Below are 19,808 nucleotides of genomic sequence, written 5' to 3'. Positions count from 1 at the left end.
GCCATTGGCCGGTCACGCACACCCCTGCTCTGTGATTGGCCTAGTCTGTCAGGACGAAGCACATTGTGACAACACGTGTGTCTGCTGAGCGAGTTCTTTAGCGGTAAAGTTACACAATATACTGGCACCTGTTTCAGAGACTTGAAAGGTTATGCACACATGCAATCCGTGTGTACACAGTAGGTCGCCGTGTCAGTAACCATGCCAAAATAGTCTAGGTAAGTTGGGTTAAAGGTGGATTTTGTTGCATTTTCTCCTTTGATTTAGATTTAAAGTTTATGTTCAGCGTTGTATCACAGTAGTAACGCGCTTGCTCCAATACTAACCCTAAATCTGTCGCGCAAAGTGGAAAGATAGAATGTCCGTACACTTGAACTTTAGTAACCCCCTGTCAGAACGCCTCACTTCCGCTCTCAGAATTCAGGCGCAGCCAGCGAATCACGAGTTGCCGCTGCATCCAAAAGCCCTGCCTCTGCTCTCATTGGACTGCGCGGCCGAGCCAAGCTGTCAGCCCATGTGGCGTGGCCCAGACCGGACCCGCACGCTTAAAATCGCTAGAGAATAACGCATTGAATGAGGCACCGGGGCTGACGTCAACCTCCAGACTGCGTGATCGCGGACCGTCCCCATCACTCCCATCACTCCCATCACTTGCAAACGAACTTGACGGACAGACCGGGACGCTACATGCCAACGGGGAACTAAGATCACTCCAGCAACAAGACGCCGGCAGTAATCACCGTAAGTACGTGAGCAGCCATTCTGAACACTGTGCATTGGTGCTGAAAGGCTGCTTGTGATGGAGAAAGTTCACACCGTGGCCAGGATTGAGAAAGTGGGCATGATGTTCAGAATATAAAACAATATTAGGCTATTTTAAATCACTGACTTTGATACTTTGCTTGCAATACTTGTAAAATGCCAAATCATGTTAACGTTAAAACACTTTTTTTTTCTTTATCTACTGTATCATCCGAGATAAGGGCAGGGATTCCATGTATGTTTGTGCTGTGAACTGTCCCCTTGGGAGGGTGTAATTAGAGCGTGTCAAAGTGATGACAGTCTACTCAGTGACAAGCCAGAGCTTGTCATGCTGAGTTTCTGTTGAGCTGTGCGGAAGAATGACATGTAATTTATATTTCAACCACAATGAGATTATTTGACAGTGTTTGACTAGGTCTGAAGGAGAACCAGATCAGGGATGTTAGAGGGCCCTGCCTTAACCCGAACAATCCTCTCTCCAGGCACCAACCTCATTAGACAGTAATGACTCAGTCATAACTCTATTGTTCTCTGGTGTTTTCTCTGAATTCTGCTACTGCACCCCAGAGTGAAGGCTTAAATTGCAATTAATTTAAGGAAAAACATTACATTTTTCTCAACATTCTTGTTTATTTAGCTCCACCCCTGCACCACTCTTGCTAGACCACAACTTTGATTTGATCACAGTCAAGTAAATTCAGTCAGTAAACTTACTATCTTTAAATATGCCATAAAGCAGCAACTAAAGACAGAAGCAACTCCTGAAAGAAAGTGTCAAATAAAGAGGTGAAAGTAAATACATTGAGAGAAGCCAGTGCTGCTCACAGCCAGAGCGAAGTGAGGGAAGCCAGTGTTGCTCCCAAGTGTGTGGAGGCTCCAAGTGTGTGGAGGCTCCAAGTGTGTGGAGGCTCCAAGTGTGTGGAGGCTCCAAGTGTGTGGAGGCTCCAAGTGTGTGGAGGCTCCAAGTGTGTGGAGGCTCCAAGTGTGTGGAGGCTCCAAGTGTGTGGAGGCTCCAAGTGTGTGGAGGCTCCAAGTGTGTGGAGCCTGCAAGTGTGTGGAGCCTGCAAGTGTGTGGAGCCTGCAAGTGTGTGGAGCCTGCAAGTGTGTGGAGCCTGCAAGTGTGTGGAGCCTGCAAGTGTGTGGAGCCTGCAAGTGTGTGGAGCCTGCAAGTGTGTGGAGCCTGCAAGTGTGTGGAGCCTGCAAGTGTGTGGAGCCTGCAAGTGTGTGGAGCCTGCAAGTGTGGAGATTCCCGAATTACTCAGAATACCTTGGTTGTGGATAGAAAGGATTTTGTGCTCTTTATGGTCGATGTTATAAACTGCTGCTCAAACTCAAAAGAGAACTGAAAGGATCAGGATCATTGCTAAAGCTGCAGGAAAAATCCTTGGAACAAAAGAACTTGAATGGGCAGAAATAGAAAACACGCTAAAGACGCAAAATGGGAGTCAGAGTAAAGGAAATCTACTTTTGGAGAATCAGAGTAATCAAAGTAAAGAAATTGAGGTTTGGGCGTCGCTGGTTTCCTGTCCACAGTAGATGCGCAATGACAACAACGGAAGTAACTCCAAAAATCAAAATTACAGTGGGTGGATGCCGGCCGCCGCGGAGCGCTGGGAAGGAGGAGGAAGAAGGAAGAAGAAGAGGGGCGAGAAGAAGTGGAGAAGAAAAAACACCAAAGAAGAAGAAGATGGGGAGGAGGAAGAAGTAGAGGATTTCATGTGCTTGGAATTACGTATGAAGGTTTCAAGAGTGGAGGTCCCAAGTGTGCAGGTTCCAGAATTAATGAGAATACCCTGGTTGTGGATAGAGAGGATTTTGTACTCTTTATGGTGGATGTTGTAAACTGTGCTGCTCAGACTCAAAGCAGAACTGAAAGGATCAGGATCCTAAAGCTGCAGGGAGATTCCTTGGAACAAAGGAGCTTGATTGGGCAGATATAGAAAACAGGCTAAAGGCGCTAAATGGGAGTCGGAGTGATGGGGGTCTGCTTTTGGGGAGTCAGAGTGATCAGAGTGACGAGATGGGGGTGGGGGTGGTCTCCTGTCCTCGTCCAGTCTCGTGGACGCACGGCTACCAAGCGGCGACATCAGTGGACATATTAAAGCCTATAGAATGAAGCCTAAAGAATAAAGCTGTACGGTGGAAGCACCGAACGTCAAAGAAGGAGAGGAAGATGAAGAAGAGTCTCCCTGGAATAAAGCCGGTTGTTGTTGTTGTTTTATGGCGGTTGGCATCCAATTGTTGCATTACCGCCAGACTTTATTCCTCAGACTTTTCGTAGTCCTCACGACTTCAGGTTGGTCTCTGAAACAACAACAACTATTCTAGTCACAAAGACATATCATGACCTCATGGGCTTTGTAACACCAAAGCAATGGAAGGAGTACTTTTACGGACTACGACAGTCTGAGGACTACGAAAAGTCTGAGGAATAAAGTCTGGCGGTAATGCAACAATTGGATGCCAACTGCCATAAAACAACAACAACAACAACAACAACAACAACAACAACAACAACAACAACGTAGGCTTTGAACTGAAGAATAAAGTCTAAAGAATAAAGTCTAAAGAATAAAGTCTAAAGATTAAAGATGGCGGTAAATGCACCTTTGAAGATGGCTGCCAGCCGCTATTAAAAGCAACAACAACAAGAAAACAACAACAACAACAACAACAACAAGTCTGGCGGTAATGTAACACTTGGATACCAGCCGCCATAAAACACCAAAGAAGAAGAAGATTATAACTCACTGTGATTGGTTAGATTTACACTCAATAAAAACATGTTAAAGGCTGACAAATGGAAAGATTAGGAAGGGAAAGTCTGTCTTTAAAGTATTATACTGAATCACAGTATGACAATATCTCCAAAGAAAGCATATTGCCACAGGCTTCAGATCACAATTTCTATTAAGTCCTGCATTTTTTCTAAATGGCAAGTATCTGTATACCCACTGTAGGATCAATAGTTTAATTGAAGTTTATCTCATCTTTTCATATTAGATCATGTTGCCTTGACTTATCTGTATCTTTGTTTTTCATTGAACTAACCATAGCTGTCATGATTGATTTTATTGTTGAAGATGGAGGATATTGTCATAGCTGGGATCTCAGGCCGTCTGCCTGAGTCCAACAACCTGGAGGAGTTCTGGGAAAATCTGCTGGGAGGTGTGGACATGGTCACAGAGGACAACAGACGCTGGGAGCCAGGTCAGAGCACATGTGCACATATCTCTGTAAAGTTGTCTAGAAAATCTGTAAAATCTTGTTGGTTGTCACTTATTAGTAGCACATTTAAACTGTGTTATGATATTCTTTGACTTTCTGTCATTTTTGGCATAGGTTTGTATGGCCTTCCACGGAGAAATGGCAAGTTGAAAGACATTAGCCACTTTGATGCAGCGTTTTTTGGAGTTCATCCCAAACAGGCTAACACCATGGACCCTCAACTGCGTCTGATGCTGGAAGTGGCTTACGAGGCCATTGTAGATGCAGGTAATATTCCAGAATAGGCCAATTGAGCAGCTCCGATGCCTGAAATTTCTCTTTTAAATTGCTTTGCCATTGATAACTGTCAACCTTTTCACCTGTATAGAAAAAAATATAATTAGATTTTATGCTGCTAACAGGGCAGAACCCGGCCTCACTGCGGGGCTCTAAGACGGGGGTGTACATTGGGGTGAGTGGATCAGAGGCAAGCGAGGCCCTCAGTCGAGACCCAGAGGAGCTGTTGGGCTACAGCATGACTGGCTGCCAACGTGCCATGCTGGCTAATCGACTTTCCTACTACTTTGACTTCAACGGTAATGACTATATTGTGTTAATATTTTGCATCAATCAACACGCTCACCCTTTCTGTGCTCCAAGGTCCCAGCACAGCCATAGACACAGCTTGCTCCTCCAGTTTGTTGGCATTAGAAAATGCCTTCCATGCCATTCGTCTAGGGCAGTGTGATGCTGCGCTGGTCGGAGGAGTTAACATGCTGCTCAAACCCAACACCTCCGTTCAGTTCATGAAGCTGGGCATGCTCAGTCCAGAAGGAACCTGCAAGTCATTTGATGCCTCGGGTAAATTAGACTTTATACTGTACATACATTGCTTCTTCACTCATGTTACTATGTTCTCACTTCCTCTAAAATAAATATGTTTGGTCTCTATTTGGCAATAGATATGATTTTTATATCTGTTCTCGCTCACAGGAAATGGATATTGCCGTTCAGAAGCAGCAGTAGTTGTGCTGCTAACCAAGCGTTCAGTGGCAAAGAGAATCTATGCAACAGTGGTTAATGCTGGAAGCAACACAGATGGATACAAAGAGCAGGGTAAGGGCTGGGTCTATGAGAGACACTGTGGAATGGGTGCACACTCTTAAGCATGAACTCTGACGTTGGCCTGGTTCTGTGTCAGGAGTGACGTTCCCTTCAGGGCAGATGCAGCAAAGGCTGGTGAGCGCTCTTTATGAAGAGGCCGGAATCAGTCCAGAGCAAGTGGAGTACATAGAGGCTCACGGCACTGGCACTAAGGTAATGTACAGTACGTGTGCAAGATGCAATCTAAAGATAAATAGAACTTAGTAAAATAATACAGCAGAAGCTCAGACCTGGCACTCATTTTCTAAATTTATTTGAAATCACATACCATGGACACAGTTTTCTGTCGCTTTTTGAAGTGGCATACTATGTATTATAATTGACTGTCTGATTACAGGTTGGTGACCCACAAGAAGTGAATGGCATTGTTGGTGTATTTTGTGGGAAAAGAACCGAACCTTTGCTCTTAGGCTCCACCAAGTCCAACATGGGCCATCCTGAACCGGCTTCAGGTTTAGCTGCTTTAGCAAAGGTACTTCTGCTCAACATTCTTTGCACTTTGAATATTACAACCTAAGAATCTTGTTTTTGTGATGCCTTTTGTGCAGGTGGTGCTGTCTTTGGAGAATGGAGTATGGGCACCAAATCTACACTACTCTAATCCTAACCCTGACATTCCAGCTCTGACCGACGGGAGAGTCCGAGTTGTGGACATGCCAATTCCGGTCAAAGGTGGCATTGTGGGAATTAATTCATTTGGATTTGGAGGTTCAAATGTCCATGTGATTCTTCGTCCAAATGACTGTAGACAAGCCGAGAGCGTGAACAGTGTGACTCGAGTGATTTCAGCTTGTGGTCGCACGGAGGGAGCTGTCAAGGTTCTGCTGCAGAAAGCCCAGCAGCACTCTGGGGACCACAGCTTTCTGTCTTTGCTCACAGACGTCTCTGCAGCGCCCGGGATGGCTTTCAGGGGCTACACTGTACTGGGCTCTGAGCCAAACATCAGCGAGGTTCAGCCGGCGCAGTCTGCCCACCGCCCAATCTGGTACATCTGCTCAGGTACCATTTAACTACTGAGCTTGGATTAAATCCCAGCGGATTTATTTGTTTACATTGAGAGATAAAACTTAAACTGATATTTCTTAAAATGTGTTGTACTATATTATAATTGTATTTATAATTGAACAGCATTTTAGTTCACAGGTTTCCCAGTACTCTTTTGTAAATGATTTCCGTCTCTTGCAGGCATGGGGACCCAGTGGGCTGGGATGGGCAAAAGTCTCATGCAGCTGCCTGACTTCAGAGCCTCCGTCTTGCGCTCAGACAAAGCCCTGAAGGACACGGGGCTAGTTGTATCACGGATGCTCATGGAAGCCACAGAGGACACTTTTGACAACACAATCCATGCCTTCGTGGGCCTTGCAGCTATTCAGGTACAAAGTCGCGTAATCCCTCATTAGAGTGTTCCATTGTAGAAAAAGATTCAGTTGTAGTCATCTGGACTTAGTTTTTAGAAAAACAAAACATTTTGACACTCAATCCAAGAGTCATTCTCAATCTGCAGATCGAATCTGGGAACTTGGATATTTAACCTACTCTGTGTAAGCCCTGCCCACTGGGCGGGACCTCCTGATAAAGGGTGATTACAGTTTCACTTGAGACTGCTCTTCTTTATATCCTGTATAAGCCCTGTAATGGGCTATCAAATCCTATAGTAAACTGACTTTCGCTCCCTCCTCACTGAGTACCTGATTAGCATCAGAATGCCCTGGGCGTCTACCGCTTCATGGCTTCGAAACTCTGTTATACAGTATACGACCGGTAGGTTGTTAGGTTAAACCTCCTTTTCTGTTTAAAGAGAGGTTCTCTTTTTTGCAAAATTTGCCTCCTTTCAAACCATATTTTCTCCCTGCTTAGAATTTTCACCTCACTGTCTTCAATTGAGTGGTTTGTGGCTTTAAGATGGCGACACGCTGCGCTCTGTGGTCCATTTGCATGTTTTCTGTGCTGATACATTCTCTTGTGTAATGCCTGTTTATTCTCACCTGTAACCTTCTCTACAACATTCTTTACTGCATTACATGTTTTTCCTCCTTCCTCCTGCTGGAATGCCCTCTCAGCCTGTGGGTACCCGGCTTGGGCTCTTAACAAATTGAATAGAAACAAAAGCAGGACAAAAGGGAAACAGAACCAAGAAGAAATTTAGTCTCTATCCCTTATGTCTTGGGACTGTCAGAAAAAATGCGAAGAATGTTTAGAAAGAACAAGAAATTCCTGTTTAGAATACAAAGGAGAGAAATCTCAGGTGAAACTGTAAACATGTTTTAACAGAGTAGGTTAAATATCTGAGTTCCCAGTCTCAATCCGCAGATTGAAAATGACTCTTGGATGAGAGTTGAATCGTTTTTCTAAAAACGGTGTCCAGATGAATCTTTTTCTACATTCTACAGGTATAAAAGAACTTTGGTGGTTTCACCAAGATTCACTATTATTGTCTCCTTTTGAGTATGACAGTTGGCTACTGAACTGTTTTTACATTTAAGATATGACCATTCTTATAGATTGCCCAGATTGACCTGTTGAAAAAGATTGGCCTGCAGCCTGATGGGATTGTGGGTCACTCTGTGGGAGAATTGGCCTGTGGCTACGCGGACGGCTCCCTCAGTCATGAAGAAGCTGTTCTGGCTGCATACTGGAGGGGGCGCTGTATCAGAGAGGCCACCCTGCCCCCTGGAGGCATGGCTGCTGTGGGTAGGTTTTAGACGTGAAATAAGATTAAAATTTTCTCCAGATATCCTCCACATTGTCCATAAGAATTGTTAGTGTTAACTAGACATTGAAAATGAAAAAAACCCAATGGCATTTAATATTATTTTTATCATGGTATAATATAATCCTACTCACTATTGTTGGCAGCGGGGACATTTTACTCTATAACTGGCTTGTGCTCAGCAGCAGGCCTGTCTAACATTGTCTGTGTGTTGTAGGGCTGACGTGGGAGGAGTGTAAGGCACAGTGTCCACAGGGAGTGGTTCCAGCCTGTCACAATGCTGAGGAAACAGTCACAATCTCTGGCCCAAAGGTTCATGCTTCTCCTTTTCTTTAAGATAATTATTGAAATATGCTGTTAAATGTGCAGCGTGTGCTTTTATTAGGATGCAGTCCACCTGTTTGTCCAGGAGCTGAAAAACAAAGGAGTGTTTGCTAAAGAAGTGCGCAGTGCTGGTGTGGCCTTCCATTCATACTTTATGGCCTCCCTAGCTCCAGCACTCCTGGCTGCCCTGAAAAAGGTCTAGACTCTTGACATAAAGTTGTTTCATACTGTCTATGACACTATATGTGTCTGCGGTGCCTTTAACTCAGGGTTGTGTTTGTGTAGGTGATCAGACAGCCACGGCCGCGCTCTCCTCGCTGGGTCAGCACCAGTATCCCTCAGTCTGCCTGGGACTCGCCTCTCGCCCTGTCTAGTTCAGCAGAGTACCATGTGAATAACCTGGTGAGCCCAGTGCTTTTCCAGGAGGGGCTGAGCCTAGTGCCAGAGAATGCAGTAGTGCTGGAGATCGCCCCTCATGCTCTGCTGCAGGTATACTATTTCTGGATTGACATTTCACTTTGATTTATTTTTTTAAAATACAACTCAGAAACATAACAAAAAATGTAATTAATCGATTAAATGGAGCTGTAATAAATCTTTGTCACCAGCAATAAAGTGTTACAAAACAGATCATTCTACTGAATCATCCCCAAATGTACTTATTGTGTAGATTTTTGAGGTGTATTTACACTGACAAAAGGACTGTTTACATGTGCACAGGCTATCCTGAAACGCAGCCTCAAACACACCTGCTCCATCATTCCACTGATGAAACGAGACCATGTCAACAACATGGACTTCTTCCTGTCCAGCATCGGCAAGATCTACATGAGCGGGTCCGTTACCATTCAAATCACTTAAGGACTCCAGATTGTTGTAACATTTCTTTGTTCATATGTTGTAATTCTCTCTCTCCCTGATACAGAATCAATATGGACTGTAACAAGCTGAGCCCACACACATCCTACCCCGTCCCGGTTGGAACGCCTCTCCTCTCACCTCTTGTACAATGGGATCATGCCCAGACTTGGGATGTGCCTAAAGCGGCAGACTTCTCCTTTGGCTCTGGAGCATCCAATTCTGCGATCATCTATAACATCGGTATAGCTGAGGTTTATTAAATAATAGTTTGTAATACAAAAATGATGTTATTTCAGAATTTAATGAAGACATAGTATGCTTTTGTTTGAATATTTAGTTTTAAACTATAACATCTATAGATCATAATTTAATTTAATTTTAAATAGTAAACTGCAATATTAATCTAAAACAACTTAACAGGTCTGACTTACAAAAATATATATTGCAAAAAAAGGCTATTAGACTGAACAGTCAGTCATGTTATTATTCGCCTAGTAACCCATAGTTCATACAATCAAAGCTTTTAAAGTTTCATGACTTGGTAGATTTGTATACTGCTAAATTTATGTATTCAGTCAAATATAATCAAAACCATAAATCCATTGAAGACAAAGTTGGGGAACGTGTATGTTTGACATGCGAGAACGACGCTGAGGGAACATTGCTTATCAAGTAAAGGAGTTATATTATGGATCAGTTAAAAAGAGACACTTCTTTATTTAGGTTTAAAAGTATCTTTACCAAGCAATAAATTAAACTAAACTATGACTTCCTGTTGTTTAAAACTGTGACGCTGAATCTCTGCGGCTGGCCCCGCCCCCACGGAGCCATTAAACTCAAGCTAGCTGCAGATTTTAATGGGTGTTTTTATTGTTGAAAAATGCCTATGTGACCATTTTAAACCTATATGTTTGACCCAGAGTCAGAATTCTTTGAATAATCGCAAATAAGTACAGAGTGGGTAGAGATATGGGGTAGGTGAAAACGGAAATTTTCTGAACACTCAAGCCGACACTCAAAGGCAGGACAAAACCGGATCGCTCAAACATGCATGAATTTATAAAAATGTAAATAAGTTAATGCGGAGGGAACACGAAAGTTGGATAAAGACTTTTTGCATATGTCCCCTCAAAAAACAGTTTACTTATGATAATTTAACATCCTCTTTTAAAACATCTTATAGTTTATTCATTCTGGGTTTTTTTTTTCCTCCTCTGAACAGACATAAACCCTGAGTCTCCTGACCACTACATGCTTGGCCACTGCATTGATGGTAGAGTCCTGTTCCCAGCAACTGGTTACCTGGTTTTAGCCTGGCGAACCTTGGTCAAAAGCTTGGGGATGGTTCTAGATACTACACCTGTCACATTTGAAGATGTGGCCATCCACAGAGCCACCATTCTCCCCCGAAGCGGTGAGGAAATACAGCAATAATGAGGTAGACTCCTGCTCCTTGTTTGACGCTGATGTGTTGTGTTTTGTCCATTTAGGCTCTGTGCAGCTGCAAGTGCTTCTTATGCCTGCTACTCATGCATTTGAGGTTTCTGAGAATGGAAACCTAACAGTTAGTGGTATGCACAACGTGTAAGGCACTTTCAAGGCTTCTGATTTTGAACAAGCTAAATGTCATCTTTCTATTTCTAGGCAAAGTGAGACTTCCAGAGGACACTGAATTTAATTTAGGGGGTGATCACATAATGACAGCCAATGACATTGAGAATGACACCAAACTGAAGATGAAGTCCCCAGACATTTATAAAGAGCTCAGACTGCGAGGCTACGACTATGGAAAGACCTTCCAAGGAATTTTAGAGTCAAACATTGCAGGTAGATAACCTAAAGTCATCACGTTAAGGATATGTCCAAATGCTACACTTTGTAAAGAAACTGAATTGTGATGGAACGCTTCAACATAAATAAATGTAGCATGCCGTTCACTCATTTGATCTTAAAAGTGTTCAATTAACAAAGGATACACCTGACCTCCAGAAACGATGTCAATCCTTGACCATGTTAAATGTGCGCTTTGATTGTCAGGGGACAGGGGAGCGCTCCAGTGGACAGGGAACTGGGTGGTCTTTCTGGACACCATGTTACAGATGATCGTGCTGGGTCTGCCGGGACGGAGTCTGCGGCTCCCCACCAGGATCCGCTCTGTCCAGATAAACCCACAAGCCCATTTGGAGAAGCTGTGGCAGTACGCTGATGATAAACTGGGTTAGTGCAAAAGTGTTTTTAATGTCAATGTTTGGTATGAAGATCATATTGTCCACACCCTAAACTGTGTCTGCAGAATTATTATAGACTTTTGGCCTCATTCATGGTCATGAATGGTCAATTTGTCAATACTACTAATCATCCTTTCCTCAACAGAGATGAGGACATTTACAAAAAAAAAATCATGTACATAATATTTTCATGTACATAATATTTTCTAAACTATTTATATAATAAATATCTCTCACACAGCTGTGGGCATCAGTGTAGATCACTGTGTGGATGTGATTGTGGCTGGGGGAGTACAGATCAGTGGGCTTCATGCTACAGTGGCTCCTCGTCGACAGCAGCAGCAGAGCGCTCCCACTCTGGAAGATTTCTGCTTTGTTCCCTACATGAAAACTGAGTGCTTGAAAGAGAACGCACACCTGTCGGAGCAGATGAATCTCTGCAAAGGTATGTGACTGAAGATTTTATTTGAAAAGCTGTAATTTGATCAATATTTTATTCAGAGAGTATAGTCACCATAAGTATTAAATATCTCTTCAGGATTGATCCACAACCTGCAGTTGAAGCTGAAAACTCACGGTGTAACCCTGAGTGTGCCCGGAGTAGATGGTGATTTGGTCAGCCCCATACCCAGCCCAGTGCCCACTGAAGGAGGCCTGCCCCGGCTGCTAGCACTTCTGTGTGCTTTGGAGTTAAATGGGAACCTAGAGTCTGAGATACAGCAGCTGGTGGAGAAGGAGAGGTCCAGTCTGCTCCATGACCCACTGATCCACAGCTTGCTGAGGGACCCTGCCTTCAGACACTGCCTGGACACTGCTCTGGAGAACAGCAGGCCTGGCAAGCTCAGGGTGATTGAAGTAAGTGACCACAATATGGATAAGCAGACACCTTTTTGCCTTTAATGTATAGCTCTGACTTTTTTCTGCCCCCACATTTAGGCATTTTCTGATGAGGGACAACTATTCCCCCATGCATTAGCCCTTCTCAACATGGAGCCCATGTTGCAAGTAGAGTACACTGCCACTGCAGTACACACAGGACTCCTGAGCCCTTTCACAGGCGCTCTGGAAGAGCTGGGGCTCGGCTCAGCACAGTGGGACCCTCGGACGGGGCCTGCGCCGGGAGCCTCAGCAGGAGCTGCTGACCTGCTGCTCTGTAACCACTGGGGCCTTTTAGAGAGTGAACCAGAGGAGCTTATATCAAACCTTGCTTCTGGGACCAGAGTTGGTGGGTTTGTCCTCCTACATGTGCTGTTAAAGGGGGGTACCCTGGGGGAGACCCTGGCCTTTCTCCGTAGGCCTACCTCTAGTGGGGCCAAGCATGGGCTTTTTTCACAGGTCAGTATATTTAGGTCTACAAGCACTTTTTTGTGTACTTAAATTTGGATAATATATCAGATGTATCAGTTATATGATATTTCTCCATTCTTGCTGGTGTTTTGTAGGCTGAGTGGGAAAGGTGTGTTTTGAAGGCCTCTCTGGACCTGGTCAGTGTCTGGACGTCCTCTTATGGTTCTACACTGTTCCTTTGTCGCCACCGCATCTCCACACCAGACCCTGTGTTTTTGTCACTGGATGATGCATCCTACAACTGGGTGGAGATCCTCAAAGTTAGTTCTAATGTCAAATGTGATTTGTGGTTCACACAGTTGCCTGACCAAGCTCTTTTCTCTGAAGTCTTTTCTATCTGAACCCTCGGACAACCCCATTTGGCTTACTGCTTCTCAGCCTCACTGTGGTGTGGTGGGACTGGTCAACTGCCTGCGCCAGGAACCTGGTGGCCATCGTGTCCGGTATGTTTATGTCAGAACATTATTACATATTTCCACCTCTTAGCATCAGATAGAGTAGTTATATTTACTCTCCTCTGCAGCTGTGCTTTCATATCCAATCTGAATGAGTCATCTGCCATACCGAGCCTAGTTCCATCGGAAAAAGCCTTGCAGTCACTGCTGTACAAAGACCTTGTGATGAATGTATGGAGGGATGGCGAGTGGGGGGCCTTCCGACACCAGCTCCTCACCAGCGGTACTTACCTGAGCGAGCTGTAAGCATGTATGTGTGGTCACTTTGAATCTAACGGATGTTTGTGTCTTCATTAAGGCCTGAGAGAGGAGCAGACACAACAGGCCTATGTGAACGTATTGACTCGAGGGGACCTGTCCTCTCTACGCTGGATTGCCTCTCCACTCAAGCACTATAAACCTACCAACCCAAACTCAGAGCTGTGCAGTGTCTTTTACAGCTCTCTCAACTTTAGAGACATTATGTTGGCCACAGGAAAACTGCCCCCAGACGCCATTCCAGGTACGATCCTGGTGTTTCTCTTTTGGTCTTTCTATTAACGTTAAGAAGCACATGGAGAAAGAATAGAAGTGTCTCACTCTGTTTTTGGAAACGGTAGGCGACGCAGCCCTTCAGCAGTGCCTGCTGGGGATGGAGTTTTCAGGTCGAGATCAAAGTGATCAGAGAGTTATGGGCCTGCTCCCAGCAAATGGCCTGGCAACATGTGTGAATGCAGACAAACGATTTCTCTGGAGTGTTCCCTCAGACTGGTGAGTATGTGCACAAACATGAACATTAGGCTCAGTAATAATGAACCAACTACATGAAAAATGTCAAGCAGGTCCTAATCCTAATCAACACTTACTCATGCACAAACATGTGTGTATGTATATAATTGAGACTCACCATTATACCTAACTTTCTGGCAGGACTCTGGAGCAGGCTGCGTCTGTGCCCGTGGTGTATGCCACAGCGTACTACTCCCTGGTTGTGCGAGGCAGATTGCGGCCTGGGGACAGTGTTCTGATCCACTCCGGTTCTGGAGGGGTTGGCCAAGCAGCCATCGCTATAGCACTCAGCCAAAAGTGCAAGGTTTTCACCACAGTCGGTAAGAATAAGCCCCTTTCACCTGATTAGGTTAATTAGGTCTTCAGATATATATATAAACCTAAAAAAATACTTTTTAAGTCCAGTTCAAAAATGGAGTAAAGAGACTTCTACAGATACTGCTTCCAAATGAGAGTCAAAGTATTGATATTGAGTATAGATACCTAAAAATTGTACTTAAGTACACTACTTTTACTTAAAGGTGGAATGGACGATTTTTTTCAGCAAATTTTTTATCATATTTCCTCGTGGCGTGGATAAATCATTTGTCCTGCCACGTATCAATCATAAAACGCACCTACCGCTCACCTGCAGCCGCGTGCGGTTCGTCCCCACGTTTCCGCGTGCCTAAGCGCATGGATCTATCATAATATAGTTCCCTCAGTGTACGGGGCAAAATGAAGACGGAGAAAGACCGTTCGAGCTGACACAGAAGTGGACAGAAATCTACGGGAGACGAGAGATGTGATGCGCTCCGTTGCGCTAATAAACAAACGTACGTGTGTGTTGTATCAGTCCGCACGGGGGAGTGCGTATGCGCACTTCCGCCTGCGTTCTCAAATCGCCGAAAAATCGTCCATTGCACCTTTAAGTATTTCATTACTTCAACCACTGATGCCAACATAGGTCTGTTCATAAGACTATATGAAAGTAAATTTTACATTTAATTTACATTATATTTTTTCATGTGCTGCGAGTCATAAAATAATGGAATGTAACCTTTTGCATGCAGGCTCAGCAGAGAAAAAGGCGTATTTACAACAGCGGTTTCCACAGCTCTCCAATGAATGTTTTGCTAATTCCAGAGATTCATCGTTTGAGCAGCATGTCCTCCTCCACACGCAGGGAAAAGGTGAGTTCCACTGTTCTATTCTGCCCCATTGTTCCTCAAATGTGTTCCTGCTGCAGGACAAGGGTTTGGAAATGTTGCCCTGTGTGTCTCAGGTGTGAATGTGGTGCTGAACTCACTGGCGGAAGAGAAGCTGCAGGCCAGTGTACGCTGCCTCGCTCGTCACGGACGATTCCTGGAGATTGGGAAATACGACTTGTCCAACAACTCTCCTCTAGGTTTGTATAAGTACAAAGTCAGCTTGTGTTGACTAAAACAGTCGGAGATGAAAAGAGGAATGGATCTGTATAACAGATTCATTCTGACACTGAAACATGAATACATTATTTGAATAATGTTTTTAATGTTATAAATGTGTCATCGCCCTCCAGGTATGGCTGTGTTCTTGAAGAATGTGGCCTTCCATGGCATCCTTCTCGATGCGTTGTTTGAGGAGGGCAACCCCGAATGGGAAGAGGTGTCCCAGTTGCTGCAGGAAGGGATCCTGGGAGGTGTAGTAAAACCTCTAAAAACAACAGTGTTTGAAAATGAACAAGTGGAACAGGCCTTCAGATTCATGGCCCAGGGAAAGCACATCGGCAAGGTTCTGCTCAAGGTAAAGTCGTTGAAAAATCACACATGAATCTACAGTCAAATGTACAGTGAATATTGACGCTTAAAGTAAAAACCAAAAATGATAAGCCAATTTTGAAGAGAGAACTTGTATAAATCCATTATGTTTAATACTTTAATTTGAAATCCAGATCTGTGAGGAACATGATTCCTCAGTCAGCCCCCTCTCAACTCTTCCAGCCATCTGCCGGACGTTTTGCTCCCCTTCTCTTTCATATATCATCACTGGAGGCCTTGGGGGCTTCGGACTAGAACTGGCTCAGTGGCTCATGGAAAGAGGGGCCCGCAAAATAGTGTTGTCTTCCAGATCAGGCATTCGCAATGGTAAGACCACACAGGACTCTCTGAACCCACTCACTTAAATCTGTGCACAAATAATCTAATAATAAAGGTCACAAACTTTAGCCATAAATGTTGAGAGTCTGTTTTAATGGTCTTCTTTAACGATCTGATGTGGCTGCAGGGTACCAGGTGAAGCGGGTGCAGGAGTGGAGGTCTCAGGACATGGAGGTGCTGGTGTCAACAAGTGATGTGTCCTCACTCAAAGGAGCTGAGCAGCTCATAAGTGAGGCTCAGAGACTGGGGCCTGTGGGAGGGGTCTTCCACCTTGCCATGGTAAAACATGTGCATAAACTGATGTGCATACACTAATCTGTTTATGGTCCGTCACTGCAAAAGATGTTTGTTACACATTATGATTCTAATTTATCAGGTTCTCAGAGATGGCATGTTAGAGAATTTAACACCTCAACACTTCCTGGAGGTCAACAAACCTAAATATGATGGAACACTGAATCTAGACAGGTATGCTGAGACCTTCTTCTGTGATATAACCAGTGTACTCTTTGATTCGTACAAATCATTTTTGCTTCAGAGTGACACGGAAAAGCTGTCCAGAGTTGAGCTACTTTGTGGTCTTCTCCTCTGTGAGCTGTGGACGTGGTAATGCAGGACAAAGTAACTACGGCTTTGCCAACTCTGCGATGGAGCGTGTGTGTGAAAAGCGGCAGCGAGATGGTCTGCCAGGCCTGGCTGTACAATGGGGGGCCATCGGGGATGTGGGCGTGGTGCTCGAGACCATGGGAAACAATGACACAGTAATAGGGGGCACTCTTCCTCAGCGCATTACCTCCTGTTTAGAAGTGCTGGACCTGTTCCTGTGCTTAGGAAAACCAGTCATGTCCAGCTTTGTGCTGGCAGAGCGGATGGTGGTCAAAGGCGAGTCCGGGGGTCAGGCTAACCTGGTGGAGGCTGTAGCACATATTCTGGGTATGGCCCCACGTCTCCAAATAAAGTATTGTAAAATGAATATGTAAATGTTGTTAAGCACTGTCATGTTTTAGGTGTGCGTGATGTGAACAGCCTAAATGCAGAGGCCACTTTGGCAGACTTGGGTCTGGACTCTCTTATGGGCGTGGAGGTTCGCCAGACTCTGGAGCGAGATTATGATCTTGTTATGACCATGAGGGACATCCGACTGTTGACCATCAAAAAACTGCGGGAGCTGGCAGACAACAAGGGGTCCAGTGCAAAAGGTTTCTCTCACTTCTGTACAATTATTATTGCACATATTGCCTAAAAATGGAATATTGTTGTTGTGAAAAGAAAACGTATTTAAACTAGAACTAATTGATTGGTGGTCTATTTTCCTAAACAAATATGCATTCATTGTTCTGGGCATTAAAATCCTGTATATATAATAAATGTTTAAAGGTAAGGCAATAAGGAAATAACTTGTCGGATATATTTTTCAAGACTATCATTTCTTACTTGTTGCAGATGTACCTGATACGCCCAAAGGAGAGCTTGTCTCTGTGTTGGGCTCTGACATCAGCGGCCTGTTGGTGGACCCTGAGGGCCCCACACTGACGGCCGTTAACTCGGTGCAGAATCAGGAGCGGCCTTTGTTCCTGGTGCATCCCATTGAGGGCACTGTGTCTGTCTTCAAGGCCTTGGCCTCTGAGCTAGGCGTCCCCTGCCATGGCCTGCAGTGCACCCAAGGTGCAGTGCTCATATCACCATGGCGTTTGCTTTCGATGTTCATGTATTTATGGTGTTTTTACGATCATGTGTCTGTTCAGCTGCCCCTCTTGAAAGCATCCAGTCCCTGGCAGCCTACTACATTTCCTGTGTGAGGCAGGTCCAGCTGGAGGGGCCATATCGACTTGCTGGCTACTCGTTTGGAGCCTGTGTGGCCTTTGAAATGTGCTGTCAGATGCAGGCGCAGGGCTCTACTGTTGAGTGCCTGTTTTTGCTGGATGGTTCACACTCCTATGTAGCAGCATACACGCAGGTCTCAGACCTTTCAAATATCCAAAAACATTCCTGGTAATGATAAAAGTATCAAAGTACAATGAATATAATATATTAATTTGTTCCTCAGCGCTACCGAGCCAAACTTAACCCAGACAAAGAGTCTGAGGCTGAGACTGAGGCGCTGTGTGCCTTTATACAGCAGTTCACAGGAATGGAATACAATAAGGTATTTTAACAGTCCATACCAGAGCAGTGATAACCTATGCGATGTGGCTTAACATTAAACAACATTTTCATATCTTAATTTTAACATTATGTGTAATAGTTTGACATTTTTTTGGCAGTTAGTGGAGGCTCTCCTGCCACTCTCAGACCTGGACGCTCGTGTGACCACTGCTGTCAACCTTATCACCTCCAGCCACAAGGACCTGAGCCGGGACGCGTTGTACTTTGGAGCCAACACTTTCTACCACAAACTCAAGGCTGCCGACGGTTACCTACCAACCACCAAGTATCACGGAAGGATTATGTTATTGCGGGCTGCAACCAGTGGCCAGTATGAGCAGAGTTTGGGAGCAGACTACAAGCTTCACGAAGTAAGCGATTCAAAATTGTATTGTCATTGTTACAAGTAACAAAGAAATCACAGTAGATCATCAATTAATCAGCGTGGCATTTAGTGCAATTAGAATGTTCACTAAATATGTACACTAATGTAAGGCATTATAACATGTAAAGATAACAACATGACTAGAGAGAGGCGTGAGGTAGATCTCAATAGCCTTAAGTTCAAGAGAACCGGTGTTTCCCTGGCGCTCTGCGCAGCTCAGGCTGCAGTGAAGACACTTAGAGCCCAAGCTTTGTTAGTTTTATTGACTCATGATTTGGAAAAATAACTGTTGGTAAAGAATGGCGTTGTGTATTGCAGGTTTGTGACGGCCCTGTATCGGTGCATGTGATCGAGGGGGACCACCGCTCCATCCTTCAGGATCCAGGGGTCAAAACCATCTGCACCATCATCCACAACTCACTGTCTGAAGGCCCCAGGACTGAAGCACACTAGCTCCACATGAGGCTCTTAGTCTGTCACATTCCTATTGCGTCTGGCCCTGAAGTTTGTCCTCAACTCCAGCATATATGTGTCTTGTGGAGCTGAGGTCCATGTGATTAACATGTCACATCTCCTTTTTTATTGTTCTGCGGTTTTGGTTCCATTACACTGGTCCTTTACCAGTATTCTTCAAAAGGCTATGTGCAGACTGTCGGTCAATGCAGTTTCTTGATTCCACACTTATTTAAACTAATAAAATTAAATCAAAATGCTAAAACTAACTCAAATTAAGCGTTTCTGTGGCCAAAATATGTGAATGTTTGCAGAGGTGCACAAATGCTAAAATGTGAGCTATTTCAAGCATGTGCAGCTGTGAAGCACCTACATCCACACTGTAACAAAAATGTATTTGTACTTCTGAGTAAAGCTCACTAGCCGACAGTCAATAGTTTTTCACCTTTTTATTACTTTATTTAATAATATGAAAGTGTATGTTTTTCTATTTTGGTGAGTTTGTGTTTTGTGTTATAATTTAACATATTACAATGTAATGTAAGTGTGTGTATATGCCTGCTTTATGAACACTGTGAAGAGCGGGTCTGACTATTATGACCAGACTTTGAGTCTGTGAAAAGTCTTTTTATATGATTTATGTTACATCTCAACTCATTAAATGCATTTAAACACTAAGAATTATTTTTGTAAATCACGCTTTATTTTCATGAAATAGAGTATTAATTTGTTTACTTGTAGACCAAATCATACATCCATCCATTTTCTACCGCTTGTTCCCTTTCGGGGTCGCGGGTGACTGGAGCCTATCCCAGTGACTTCGGGCCTTAGGCGGGGTACATCCTGGACAGTGGCCAACTTGTCGCAGGGCCAAAATCATAC

General features: G+C 44.3%; 1 protein-coding gene across 1 annotated transcript; it reads left to right on the top strand.

Annotated features, from left to right (window-relative positions):
• Nucleotides 1-475: 475 nt before the first annotated feature.
• fasn (fatty acid synthase) lies at nucleotides 476-19,607 on the top strand. Its single transcript, XM_072455534.1, has 42 exons — nucleotides 476-741; nucleotides 3,846-3,972; nucleotides 4,105-4,257; nucleotides 4,392-4,565; nucleotides 4,630-4,830; nucleotides 4,963-5,085; nucleotides 5,171-5,286; nucleotides 5,471-5,605; nucleotides 5,682-6,132; nucleotides 6,319-6,506; nucleotides 7,635-7,824; nucleotides 8,061-8,155; nucleotides 8,229-8,363; nucleotides 8,453-8,656; nucleotides 8,888-9,003; nucleotides 9,093-9,268; nucleotides 10,251-10,442; nucleotides 10,519-10,599; nucleotides 10,673-10,855; nucleotides 11,066-11,245; nucleotides 11,498-11,701; nucleotides 11,795-12,111; nucleotides 12,193-12,591; nucleotides 12,699-12,863; nucleotides 12,931-13,046; nucleotides 13,127-13,281; nucleotides 13,357-13,560; nucleotides 13,658-13,808; nucleotides 13,968-14,146; nucleotides 14,879-14,998; nucleotides 15,091-15,213; nucleotides 15,367-15,590; nucleotides 15,739-15,931; nucleotides 16,071-16,222; nucleotides 16,320-16,411; nucleotides 16,482-16,876; nucleotides 16,951-17,142; nucleotides 17,387-17,608; nucleotides 17,689-17,900; nucleotides 17,991-18,089; nucleotides 18,208-18,459; nucleotides 18,792-19,607. The coding sequence occupies exons 2-42, from the start codon at nucleotides 3,846-3,848 to the stop codon at nucleotides 18,924-18,926; spliced, it is 7,521 nt and encodes a 2,506-aa protein (XP_072311635.1). The 5' UTR covers nucleotides 476-741; the 3' UTR covers nucleotides 18,927-19,607.
• Nucleotides 19,608-19,808: the final 201 nt, after the last annotated feature.

This window comes from Eucyclogobius newberryi, unplaced genomic scaffold (genome assembly GCF_026437365.1).
Source record: "Eucyclogobius newberryi isolate DKJ021-1_F unplaced genomic scaffold, fEucNew1.0.hap1 SCAF_20, whole genome shotgun sequence".
Taxonomy (NCBI): Eukaryota; Metazoa; Chordata; class Actinopteri; order Gobiiformes; family Gobiidae; genus Eucyclogobius; species Eucyclogobius newberryi.
This window is presented reverse-complemented; position numbering and strand designations above follow the sequence as displayed.

Coding starts and splice junctions, on each gene's coding strand:
- fasn (XM_072455534.1), top strand. CDS start 3,846: ATGGAGGATATTGTCATAGCTGGGATCTCAGGCCGTCTGCCTGAGTCC. Junction 12,592..12,698: donor AGCATGGGCTTTTTTCACAG/GTCAGTATATTT, acceptor GGTGTTTTGTAG/GCTGAGTGGGAAAGGTGTGT. Junction 13,561..13,657: donor GCCCCCAGACGCCATTCCAG/GTACGATCCTGG, acceptor TGGAAACGGTAG/GCGACGCAGCCCTTCAGCAG.